Genomic DNA, 12,398 nt, shown 5'->3' on the forward strand with positions numbered 1-12,398 from the left:
AAATATACAGAATACTACTGAACTTTTATGCTTAAATGTAGTTTTCTGTGTCTTTTACTACCTTCTCACACCCCGGAGAATAAGGTCACCCAGTTTAGCCTCTTAAACATTCTTGAGCTCAAATGATTCTCCTTCCCTGGCCTTCCAAGTAGTTGGGACTATGCAGAGGTGTTACCATGCCTGGCTCTGCCACAGACCTTTTTGTTTATTTGGTTAGGTTTTTGCATGCTTTAAAGTCGGGGGCCTTGCATTCAACTATTTTGCTCATGGCTCTTGCTTTGCTCTTGAGCCATGCCTGCAGTTCTGGCTTTTTGCTGGTTAAATGGAGATCAGAGTCTCAGCTCTGCCTGCCTAGGCCGGTTCTTAACCATGATCCTCAGATTCAGCCTCCTGAGTAGTAGTCTACCAGCATTGTTTTGTTTGATTTTTGTTCAGATACTATGGCTTGAACTCAGTCCCTGGGTGCTGTCCCTGAGTCTGTCTTGCTCAAGGGTGGTATTCTTCCACTTGAGCCACAGTTTCACTTCCAGCTTGTGTGTGTGTGTGTGTGTGTGTGTGTGTGTGTGTGTGTGTGTGTGTGTGTGTGTGTGATTAATTGGAAATAAAAGTCTCATGGAGTAACAAACAGTACAAGAAATGTATCCAATGCCTAACGTATGAAACTGTAACCTCTCTGTACATCAGTTTGATAATAAAAATTTGAAAAAAAAAAAAAGTCTCATGGACTTTGCTGTCCAGGCTAGTTTTGAACTACGATCCTCAGATCTCAAACTCTCGAGTAGCTAGGACTACAAGAGTAAGCCACCAGTGCCCTATTCAACACAGTTCAGTGGCAGCCCAAGCCAAAAAGTCTGTGAAACTCTATCTCCAATTAATCACTAAATGGCAGAAGTAGACCTATAGCTTAAGTGGCCTTGAGCCACTTAAAAACACTGTCCTTGAGCAACAAAGCTCAAGGACAGTGCCCAGGCCCTAGTTCAAGCTCCAGTACTGGCACTAAAAGGGACATGGAGCAGGAGTGGGTGGTTACTTTTGTTCCATCAACAGACATTTATGATACCGAGAGTCTAAAAGTAAGTAAGTCACAGTGTTGACTGTGACTAACAAAACCTATACACCTGACTACTGTTGTTTTGTTATCCAGAAAGAAAATTCTATCCCAAAGAGAATTCCATTGTCCTTATTTTTACTTAAATGAGTTTGCAGTGTTACAAGGGATTTTTTTTTCCCCTGGTCAGTCATGGGGCTTGAACTCTGGGCCTGGTCAATGTCCCTGAGCTCTTCAGCTCAGGGCTAGTGTTATACCACTTGAGCCACAGTGCCACTTCCAGTTTTCTGGTGGTTAATTGGAGATCAGAGTCTCAGGGACTTTCCTGCCTGGACTACCTTTATACTTTGATCCTCAGATCTCAGCCTCCTGAGTAGCTAAGATTACACACACATGAGCCACAAGTGCCTTGCTGGGATTTTTTTTTTTAATTTAATTCAGTTTTGTTGTAAAGGTTGTACAGAAGAGGTTACAGTTTTTTAAGGTAATACATACATTTCTTGTTGAACATTGTTAACCTCTCCCTTATTTTTCTTCCACTTTCCCTCCTGATTCCTCCCCTCCCCAAGTTGTAAAGTTCACTTCCAACAGTGTCTTACAAGTATCAATCTGTTGCATTAATTCACCCTTTGTCCGTTGTTTCACCATTTTGTTATTCCACAAGGGAATTTTTAACAAAAATCTATGTCCCTAATGATCGCTTGCATCAAGAAATAACAAATAGGTTTATGATAGCACAACTTTTGCTGTCTCTTCTGGTGGCTATGATATTATTTTACACTAGAGGGGTGATATTTCAGAAGGAGTCAGTGAATTTCTGTTATGCCAAAATAGTATTTGGTGGTCTTTAAAAGTTGCTTGCTCTTAGAACTATTTTGGGTTTCGGTTGAGAATGTAGTTCAGTGGTCGAGTGCTTGCCTAGTTAAATGAGACCATGGGTTTGACCCTGGCACCACCACCACCAAAAAGGTTTTGTGACAATAGTATAGACCAATGTGAGTTTATCAAAAGCTCATTGGGTACCAAACATCATAAGGATAATTTAATTTCATAACAGCTCTTGTGAAATAATTGCCACAGTTACCCCATTTTATAGATGAGTAATTAGGAAGATTATAAAATTTTCCCACAGTAATACCATTGATTTTAGACTCTGAGCTCTACAGTTTTTCAGAAGCAAAAATATATGTAGAACTTGAATCACATAAATTCTTGAGCATTTCTTTTATACCATAGTTTATAAACAGTTGAGATTCTGTATCTGGAAACTCCCCTTTTAGAAAGTGTTGGCAGGTAGCCTTACCAGTGTTACACAATAGGGGCCTGGATATTAATAGGATTCTTTTTCCTGAATATTTTATAAGATAAAATGATTTGGTCCAAAACTAGAATGTGTACAACTGGTAGAAGCTTCAGCCTCTTCCTCTGTAGCAGTTATTTCACACTGCTTCTGCTCAGACTTGCCTTGCCCCTCCAACCTAACATGGCACTGGCCGCACATCAAAGAGAAAATATAAAACATACTCCCTTAAATCTGTCACTCACAAACCCCCCTGGATCTTCGTTTTGGGGCACTGGTGAGTTTTGTTTTGGTTTGGTGTTTTTGCTTTTTGTCCATTGAAGGAGGGGATTCCTCATCCTCTACCAACAGGGCCTGCTGTTAGTGAGCTCTCTCCTTGTGCTCTCTTCCCTCCTGGGGAGGACCTGGGGACAGCAGTGGGAAGCCTGTATGTATCTTCTTACTGGATGGTGGCACCATTGTGTGGGTAGATGAACCCAGGAGGATGGAGGGCAAGGATTAGGTAATGAATGGCAAAGAGCCTCTGCCTTGGAGGAACCCACCTCCCACTCTGGTTACTAAGAAATGCTAACTTTAACCAAAATCCCTCCTGTGTGCTGAGTTCCATGCATTCCTCCCACCAGCCCTTCAGACTTTACAGCTACTGACACTCAGAGAAATGAATGGCTCCCCAGGCTGCATCATAAGAAAGAAGCAGAACCAGGTGCCAGTGGCTCACACCTGTAATCCTAGCTACTCAGGAGGCTGAGGTCTGAGGATCGCAGTTCAAAGCCAGAGCAGGCAGAAAGGTCCGTGAGACTTTATCTCTAATAAACTACTCAGGAAAAGCTGGAAGTGGCACTGTGGCTCAAGTGGTAGAGCACTAGTATTGAGCAAACAGGCTCGGGAACAGTGCCCAAATCCTATTTTCGAGTCCCACAACCACCCCCCAAAAACACTGTGATATACAAATGCAATATGTGTTTGTCATGAAAGTCATGTGTCTCCATCAATTAATGTTTTCACTATAAAGATGTATCTGAGCAGCTTAACAAATCACACATTTTAAGAATGAAACCGTAACTTGAGACTGTGTTTTCAAAGTACTTAGTATGTTAAAATATCACACTAAAACGAAGCTCTGTGAAGCCTTACAGTCTTACTCTCTCCTATGTTCCTTGAGTTCAAGTCAGAATAGGACTTAAAACCCTGTGAGTACTCAGGTATGAAAGTTAAGTGACCCAACAGCATTGCCTGAAGGTACAAGGAGGCACTTCATGGAAAGTGAGAGTATTTTCCCTTTGAGTCTTTGCAATGGTGTTGGTAAGTCAATTCACTAAACTATATTTAAATTTAAACTCAGCAGTTTGGTTTTTTGTTCATTTGTTTTGGCAGTACTCAGATTTGAGCTCAAGACCTTGTTCTTGCTAGGCAGGTGCAGGAGCACTTGAGCCATGCTTCTTCTAGTCCTAATGTTTTGGGGTTTTTTTCGAAGACTCTGACTTGGCAATATAGAGGGGGGAAGACATGTTATTAAATGGTTAAATGTATTTCCTGGTATTTAGAACCCAGTCAGTCCCTGAGATGCAATGGTAACTTTTATCAAAAATAAACCACTTGAGTAGAATCCAGTCACTCTATCCTCTAACATCATTCCCCTTTGCCTGTTGCTGATGTGGAGCAATTGGCACAATTACTTCTGTAATGAAATGGTTTTCCCCTTCAACATATACCAATGGAAAAAAGGCATGCTAAGACAGTTTCCTAGAGGGCCAATCATTAGTGCATAGTTCCATCCACCAACATGGAGAGACTTACAGGTATCTTCTGGTCTAACCCAGCACATCTCCAGCATATTCCATCCCTTATGTTACATCTCCATCTGCCCTTGCTTCTGCAAACTATTTTGATAGATGGAGAAGTATGATTATACAGGTTTGCAAAGGTTCCTTTCATTGGTGGTCTGCTTGTTTTTCAGCCTGCTGCATCTGGACACAAACATCTGACAGTGGAAGAGCTGTTTGGAACATCTTTACCAAAGGAACAGCCAGCAGTTATGGGTCTGGATTCAGAAGAAGTGGAGAAGCTACCAGGAGAAGCATCCCAGAAAGAATCCAGCTCCTTCCTCCCATTTCCCTTTGATCAGTCAGGAGTCCCTCAGTCAGAAAACCTGGGTGTCCATTCAGCCACCCACCATGTTATCCAGCCTGAAGTCACCACTCCGGTGCTAATCACTCCAGCCTCCATCACACAGTCTGGAGAAAAGCATGCCCCAAGCTATGCCATCCCCTTGAGTCCTGTTCTCAGTCCCACTCTACCAGCAGAAGTCCCTAGCACACAGGTTCCCTCCAGCTTACCTCGAAACAGCACCATGATGCAGGCAGTGAAGACCACACCTAGACAGAGGTCTCCACTCCTGAACCAGCCAGTCCCTGAACTAAGTCACTCCAGTCTAATAGCCAGCAAAAGCCCTTTCAGAGCTCCACTGAGCATGACAAACACGGCTGCTACATCCCTCCCAAGCATTGATCTTCTCCAGAAACTCAGGTTGACCCCACAGCATGACCAAATACAGACACAGCCACTTGGGAAAGGTGCAGTGGCACCCAGCTTTTCTCCAGCAGCCGGCCAGCTGGCCACACCTGACAGCTTCATAGAGCCTCCCTGTAAGGCAGCAGCAGCAAGAGCAACAGCCTCAGCCTCCTTGAGCAACATGGTGCTTGCTCCCCTCCAGGTAGTAGCAGGAACAGGAAGGCATGGGTGGGGGAAACAAAGATTTGGCTTTTTTTTTTTTTTTTTTTTTTTTTTTTGTCGGTTGTGGGCTTGAACTCAGGGCCTGGGCACTATCACTGAGCCTCTTTGTGTTCAAAGTAAATGCCCTATCACTTAAGCCATAGTGCCATTCCTGGTTTATGAGAAATTACTTGGAGATAAAGTCTCAGGGGGACTTTTCTGCCTGAGCTAGCTTCAAACCAGGATCTTCAGATCTCAGGCTTCTGAGTAACTAAGATTACAGATGTGAGCCACAGGTACCAGGCAAGATTTTGCATTTGATTGATGTGAGACAGTAGTTTAAAGAGTTGGCTGCTTAATCTGGGCTTAATCTAGCTGCTAAGGATACTGAGATCTGAGGATCACAGTTCAAAGCCAGACAAGGCAAAAAAGTCTGTGCAACTCATCTCCAGTTAACTACCAAAAAGCCGGAAATGGTGCTATGACTTAGTGGTAGAGCACTAGCCTTGAGCACAAAAGCTCAGGGACAGCACCCAGGCCTTGAGTTCAAGCCCCAGGACCAACACTAATAATAATGAAGAATATGAAGGGCATCTGAGGTGGCTTAAGCCTGTAATCCTAGCTACTCAGGAGGCTGAGATCTGAGGATCATAGTTTGAAGCTAGCCTGGGCAGAAAAGTCTGTGAGACTCTTAACTCCAATAAGCCACTCAGACAAAGCTAGAAGTGGCTCTGACTCAAATGGTAGGGTACTAACCTTGAGCCAAAAGAGGCTCAGAGACAGTGCCCAATCCCAAATTTCAAGCCCCAGGACCATCAAAAAAAAATAAAAAATCAAAGGCTAGGAGTCAGGGGTAGCGACAAGCCTTATGTGAACTAATCATAATTGGTCAGTGGTATTGTCACTCATTTCTGCTTCCCAAAATTAGTTCAGCTGATAAAAAAAAATTAGCTCAACTGATAGAAAGATAAGACATCATATTTACATTTTTATCCAGTTATGCATTTTAAGGTTCTTTCTGTTTTTGCCTAATAATCCCAAGAATCCTCAGTTGGCTCAGAACCATAAATCCAAATCATTCTGAACTTTGATCCATTTTGTTCCTCCTTCGGTATAGGGCCAAATAAAGATTCCTAGTAAAACTGACATGTCGGGGCTGGGGATATGGCCTAGTGGCAAGAGTGCCTGCCTCATATACATGAGGCCCTGGGTTCGATTCCCCAGCACCACATATACAGAAAATGACCAGAAGTGGTGCTGTGGCTCAAGTGGCAGAGTGCTAGCCTTGAGCAAAAAGAAGCCAGGGACAGTGCTCAGGCCCTGAGTCCAAGCCCCAGGACTGGCCAAAAAAAACTGACATGTCAGCTGCTACTCAAAGACTCAGAAGTTAGCCAGACTGTTGAGGCCAGAAGAATAGTGTACAGAGGCCTGGAGATAGGAGAGCATTTGAGAACTTAGAAAACTAGTGAGGCCAGGGGAGCATCAGCTCGCCAAGATCTCTCTTGTGCATACTGCAGCAGAAACAGGCCTGAGCTGTCCCCAGCAATTACATTCTTATATGAGGTACAGGTTCCAGCTTTTTCTTTAAACTTTTGCTAGAGTTTCATAATTAATTTTCCCAGGGCTGGCTTCAGACCAGGATCCTCCTGTCTATGTCCCCTCCTTGTAGGTGGGATTATAAGCATGTTCCATTCCCTGGCCAGCCCTTGAACCAAAATCCTCCCATTCTCTACCTCCTGAGTTAAGTAGCTGTGATTACAAGCATGCACCACCATTCCTGGCATCACCTTTTTTCTTTTTTATAGGACATGTTAAAGGATCTGTCTACATACCTTTTCTGAGGGGAACTCAAGAGGGCAGCTGTTAGGAGGTTCTCATTGTGGAGATGAGTCAGTGATCACATTGTGACAAGTTCCTGTCAGCCTCTTCCCCCAGCAATCCAGTAGCTGAATATCTGAACCATTCTTTACTGTTAATATTGATTTCCCACCAGTAACTAACTAAAACTTGCTTTATCTGTTCATCTTATTACACCTTGCAGTCTATGCAGCAAAACCAGGATCCTGAAGTATTTGCCCAGCCTAAGGTGTTGTCCAGTGCCATCCCGGTAAGGATCCCTTTTTTCTCGAGTACATTGAAGATTGCTTTTCTTACATGCAAGGAGCAAGTTTTAGCTTTCAAGCTCTGACTCATCTCAGATACCCCACCTAGGCCAAGCCCTACGTCCCCTCATATAATCTCTTCCGTAACCGAATGGAGGTCAGGGCAGCCCTAGGTAGGCCTTTGCTTGGCCCTTGCAAGTGGATGACCAAGACTATGTCAGCCTGATTTCTTAAGAAGGAAATATTTATTGTCCTGGAAGAGCTGTGGTATCCCAGGGAACACTGCCACTACCCTGCCACAATCCTCTCATTTCCTGTTACTCTGCTTTAAAGCCTCCAGGTCTATGTACTTGTTTACCCTCCCTGACCTCTACCCCACCCCCTTTTTTAGTCAGTACTGCAGTTTGCACTTAGGGCCTCATACTTGCTTGTACTCCCACCACATAGGCCCATGCCCTCTTCCCTTTTTCCTTTGTTATTTCTCAGAGATTCGTACTTTTTCTCCCTCAGGTTATTCTCAAACTATAATCCTTTTCCCTATACCTCCTGCATAGCTAGGGTTACAAGTGAGTACCACCATACCCAACTTATTAGGATCTTTCTAATAATTGTGTGCCTTAGCTGGGTAGGAACTTTGATCTTCCCAGTCTCCACCTCCTGAGTAGCTGGGATTATAGTCATGAGCCAGCCCTGACCTCATTCTCTTCATCACTCACCAGCTTTGAAATACAATTCTTTTTTTCCCCTCCTCATAAGTCAAATTCCCATTTACCTTTGAGCCTTTATACCTCTTCTTGGGGCTCAGAATTTAAATTAAAGTCAGCCTGGTCTTGATTAGCTTGTCCTGGTTTCTCATGATCAATATGAACTCTTTGCCTGGTTTTATACCAAAAACCAAGCTAAATGGTTCAGATGCCAGAAACCACAGCCTTAAAACTGGCAAGCTCTTTGTAAGAGTAAGGGAAGCACTGCTGATGAAGTTCTCTGGTATAGCACACATAGAGCAGCATGCTCTTGGCCCTGGGTTGAGCTTCGAGCACCCAAAATACAAGTCGAGAATGTGAGAATAATTTTTAAATTTCATATTACTGGGCTGGGAATATGGCTAGATATGGTAGAGTGCTTGCCTTGCATGCATGAAGCCCTGGGTTCGATTCCTTAGCACCACATAAAAAGAAAAAGCCAGAAGTATTTCTGTGACTCGAGGTAGAGTGCTAGCCTTGGGCAAAAAGAAGCCAGGGACAGTACTCAGGCCCTAAGTCCAAGCCCCAGGACTGGCAAAAAAAAAACCAAACAGTAATATTACTAATATAATATAATCTAGTTATTAAGTATAACTAGATAAAAGCACATCTGAATGAAGGAAGGAGGTAGTTGGGGTTTTATTGTTGTTTTTAATTATATAGCTAGATTGTTTTGCAATGTTAGAGATCAAACCTAGGGTCTTAGGCATGCTAGGCAAGTTCTAATCACTAAACCATATCCCTAACCTGTAAGCTAGTGTGTGTGTGTGTGTGTGCGTGTGTGCGTGTGTGTGTGTGTGTGTGTGTGTGTTTTTGACCAGTCCTGGGGCTTGAACTCAAGGCTTGGGCACTGTCCCGGAGCTGCTTTTTCTCAAGGCTAGCACTCTACCACTAGAGCCACAGCACTACTTGCAACTTTTTCTGTGTATATGGTGCTGAGGAATCGAACCCAGGGCTTCATGTGTGCTAGTCAAGCACTCTGCCACTAAGCCACATTCCCAGCCCAATATAAGTTAATTTTTAAAGTAAACTGGCAAGCTATTTGCTATTTGTAAATAATGAGGTGGTATATAAGGCTTCTACACTTGAGTGCAAAATGATCATCCCCTACAGGTTGCAGGCCCTCCACTGGTTACCGCAACAACCACTGCAGTAGCTTCAGTCCTGCTGGCCCCAAGTGTTTTCCAGAACACAGCTCCAAGGTCTGCAGACCTAGAGAGGAAAGCAGGCCCCCCGTCTCCCCTCACTGTTACAACCCCAGAAAATCAGAAAAAGCCTTCCATTATTCTCAGCAAGTCTCAGCTCCAGGATACATTGATACATCTAATAAAGGTATGTAAGACATCAATTAGTCTGGGATCCTTTATTCTTTAATAAAATAAAATTAATTTTTAAGTCCTTTTAAATTCAGAGGAATAACTGTGGTAGTTTTTCTCTTTCAAGCATTTTTTCCTAGTGGAATAATAACTAAGTAAACTCCAAAATATTGATGATTATCTCTGGGTGGTAAGACCATTTGAGTAATTAGTTTTAAGTCACACCAATCATTTGTACAGTCTTTTCCTAAGCTGTTACCAGTTGAGGAAGTGGGCTCTGAGGAAATAAATGTGACATGATGTGTTTTACCTTTGCTATCTCTTCCAGAATGATTCCAGCTTCCTCAGTACACTTCATGAAGTTTACTTGCAGGTTCTGAACAAGAACAACGACAACCATAATCTATGACTGTCATGGAGTAAACCTGGAGTCAAAAGGGTCAGCCCCACAAATAGGCTTCATTATGGAAACCTGTTTCTGAGTGGAAAATGGAGTTTTGAGAATCCTGAAATTGAGCCTATGAGAAAGATACTCTCACGCCTTTGAATGTTTTCCAAGTGACATTCTCAGTGATAATGGAGGTTTCACTGTGAAGCATCACCAGCAGACCTTTGTTTTGACAGAAACAAAAAGATCGTGATGTTCTCTGGGTGTTTTCATCAGCTGTGAGCACGTATGTGACATCAGGAGTCTGACTTTTCAGTTTGCTTTCACCTTCAAGGACTTGGGGAGAGTGGCCACCAGCCTCAAAGCCAAGCTCAGCCTCAGCAGCACCCCTCCCTTACTCCCACCCCTAAAAATCTGGGCTGATAGTCAAGTTCCAAACTAAGCAAGTAACAAAGTAGCTTCACTTTTTAAAGATCAGAGTTCAGGTTGATGAACTAGGAATTATTTGTTCAAGTGAAGTATATTTTATATGAGCACTCCCATTTGGGCCTTAAGAGTACTGAAATTTGTGTTTTGTTTTTAAGTATCCCCAGTCCTGCCATGCAGCAGGCCCCAGTGCAGCATTGCTCTTTGACCAGGGCCTTGCGAGGCTTTTGGGTGATATAGGAAGAGGCATGTCACACCTTTGAGGCTGGGGCTGCACATTCCCAGATCCTACTAGAAATCTCCATTCTAAGTTAAACTCTCTAGTGGTTTTGAAAATGTTAAGTTTGTGTGTGAAACACAGCCTTATTTTCCTTTTCTGTCTAAACACAGAAGTCATTGTTAATTGTTTTCCTTAACGCTTTGACAAAAGGACCAGTGGACCAACCTGACAAAGCCATTCTGGTTCCATTCCTCAAGTGTACTGAAAACAGTTTAAAGCTATGCAGAAAAAGGAGCTGTTATTCACACTGCCCTTACTTTCTTGTAGAATGTGGAGTTAAAAGAAAGTGTGTGATTCAGAACTTTACCAATGTATTCCTAGGCTGTGAATCCTCTCCCAGCCCAAAGTGTGAAATATATAAAGACGCTTTGTTATGCTGCTATTGATCTGCCATGATTTATACTTATTCTTTTATGGCATGTAATGATGTTTAGTAAGATTTTAATGTAGAATTGGATTTATTTCAGCAATAGTAATTTTAAGATATTCTTTGAATGAGTGTCTTTGTTTCTATGATACAGGTCATTTTGTAGTATTTAACCTATTAAGATGCACTGCTTACTTTTCTGAGCACTATTTAATGATGGGGAAAAACCCAATTGGCTCAACCAGCTAGCATAAGGATTAGCTGTGAATAATGCTGACAAATGTGATGGTTCCTTGGGAACAATCATTTTAAGCTTTAATGGTAACTCAGTCATAAATCCATAGATTTCTTTCTAGCTGAAATTTTAGAAAATTACTTATGAATTACATACTTGTCTTAGTTTGGTCTTAGGTTTTTAGCATAAAGAACACTTTGTTTGATTGGCTTCTGTAAATCTGGACAAGCTTCCTGGACAATGTTTCTGCTTCTCAATTTAGTATCTTGTTTTGTTGTCTACCTAGTTAGGTGTCCATTGTGCAGAATTCAGGGAAGCTTGTAAGTTATCATATTCAATTAGGAATAGTTTGTTTTCAAAGATAATGTGTAAATTCAGCAACCAAAAATGAATTGCTCGTGCATCATCTGGGAAAGATGAAGTTGTAGTAAGATCAGGAGTGCGGCTGACACCGGGAGATGGTGTCTAAGGGGCCACGTGGCTGTTCTCATAATATAATGTACCAGTAGGTTTGATCACACCCAACTATAGTATCAGTAGGCTTCAGTAAACAGACATATCAAGAGATGTACAATGGACATTTGAATTTAAATGATGCTTTTGTATATGTATGGTAATATGAGAGATAAAGAGCAAATATTCTAAAAAAGGGTCCATAATCAAATCTGTTAATTTTTGCCCTTTAGTTCTAGAGATGGATATGATAGTTAAAAGAGATTCTATGATAAGAGTTTGTTAGTGTAGACATAAACTTTTTAAGTGCCCAAGAAATGGAGACTTGAAAAGGGTCAACCTGTTTCAACTCCCAAATCTATATATTCAAAGCATTTACTTCAAATTCAGAAGCCAGAAGATGGCGATCATGATTACCAGACGTTCAGGCCAGCAGGAGTCTCCAGAGACCCAGGCCAAGCCTAGATCCTTGCAGTTAATGAGCCTGGCCTGAAAGTCACAATTTGGTTGCCTTATTCCTCATTCAGGCTCACGATCTAGAACCTCATACTAGTTTAGGCTGCACATTTACATTATTACAGTATCCTTACTGGAGCCTTCTGAAATGGATGCCAAGATGGAGATGAAAATGCTTCTTGGTAGGTTTTGCAAGACCTCAGGAGTCCTGCATTTAGACCACTCTGTCCATCTGTGAGCACCGCCCACACCTTTTGCCCCTGTGGTCCAAGTGTAGGCTCTGGGAAGAGCAGCCCAAAGCTTGGAGTTTGGTGTGTCTGGGGTGGCACTAGGGGGGGTAGGTAGCACTGCTCTTTTTGTTGTAATGTGAATGATGCCTTTGAGTAGATGTCCTTCCCCCACCCCCACCCACCCACCCATCAGCAATACCTCGCTTTGTTCCCTCTTTATGATGCATTTCCCAGAATTTATGGGCATGGACATTGGCCTGCTTGACTTTGAATCCTCGATTTTCAAATAATCATCTGTAAGGAGAAGCATTCCATGCGGTCTCCATGTGAAACACCCTCAGC

At 42.6% G+C, this 12,398-nt stretch overlaps 1 protein-coding gene across 1 annotated transcript in view; it reads left to right on the plus strand.

Annotated features, from left to right (window-relative positions):
- Dcp1a (decapping mRNA 1A) overlaps nucleotides 1-9,844 on the plus strand; it is a 55,404-nt gene extending 45,560 nt beyond the window's left edge. The window contains exons 7-10 of the mRNA XM_048355822.1: nucleotides 4,306-5,061; nucleotides 7,102-7,167; nucleotides 9,019-9,237; nucleotides 9,550-9,844. Of these exons, the coding sequence (XP_048211779.1) occupies nucleotides 4,306-5,061; nucleotides 7,102-7,167; nucleotides 9,019-9,237; nucleotides 9,550-9,630 (1,122 nt within the window). The 3' untranslated portion in view covers nucleotides 9,631-9,844. The remainder of the gene's footprint in view (nucleotides 1-4,305; nucleotides 5,062-7,101; nucleotides 7,168-9,018; nucleotides 9,238-9,549) is intronic.
- Nucleotides 9,845-12,398: the final 2,554 nt, after the last annotated feature.

This window comes from Perognathus longimembris, chromosome 10 (genome assembly GCF_023159225.1).
Source record: "Perognathus longimembris pacificus isolate PPM17 chromosome 10, ASM2315922v1, whole genome shotgun sequence".
NCBI classification, from domain to species: Eukaryota; Metazoa; Chordata; class Mammalia; order Rodentia; family Heteromyidae; genus Perognathus; species Perognathus longimembris.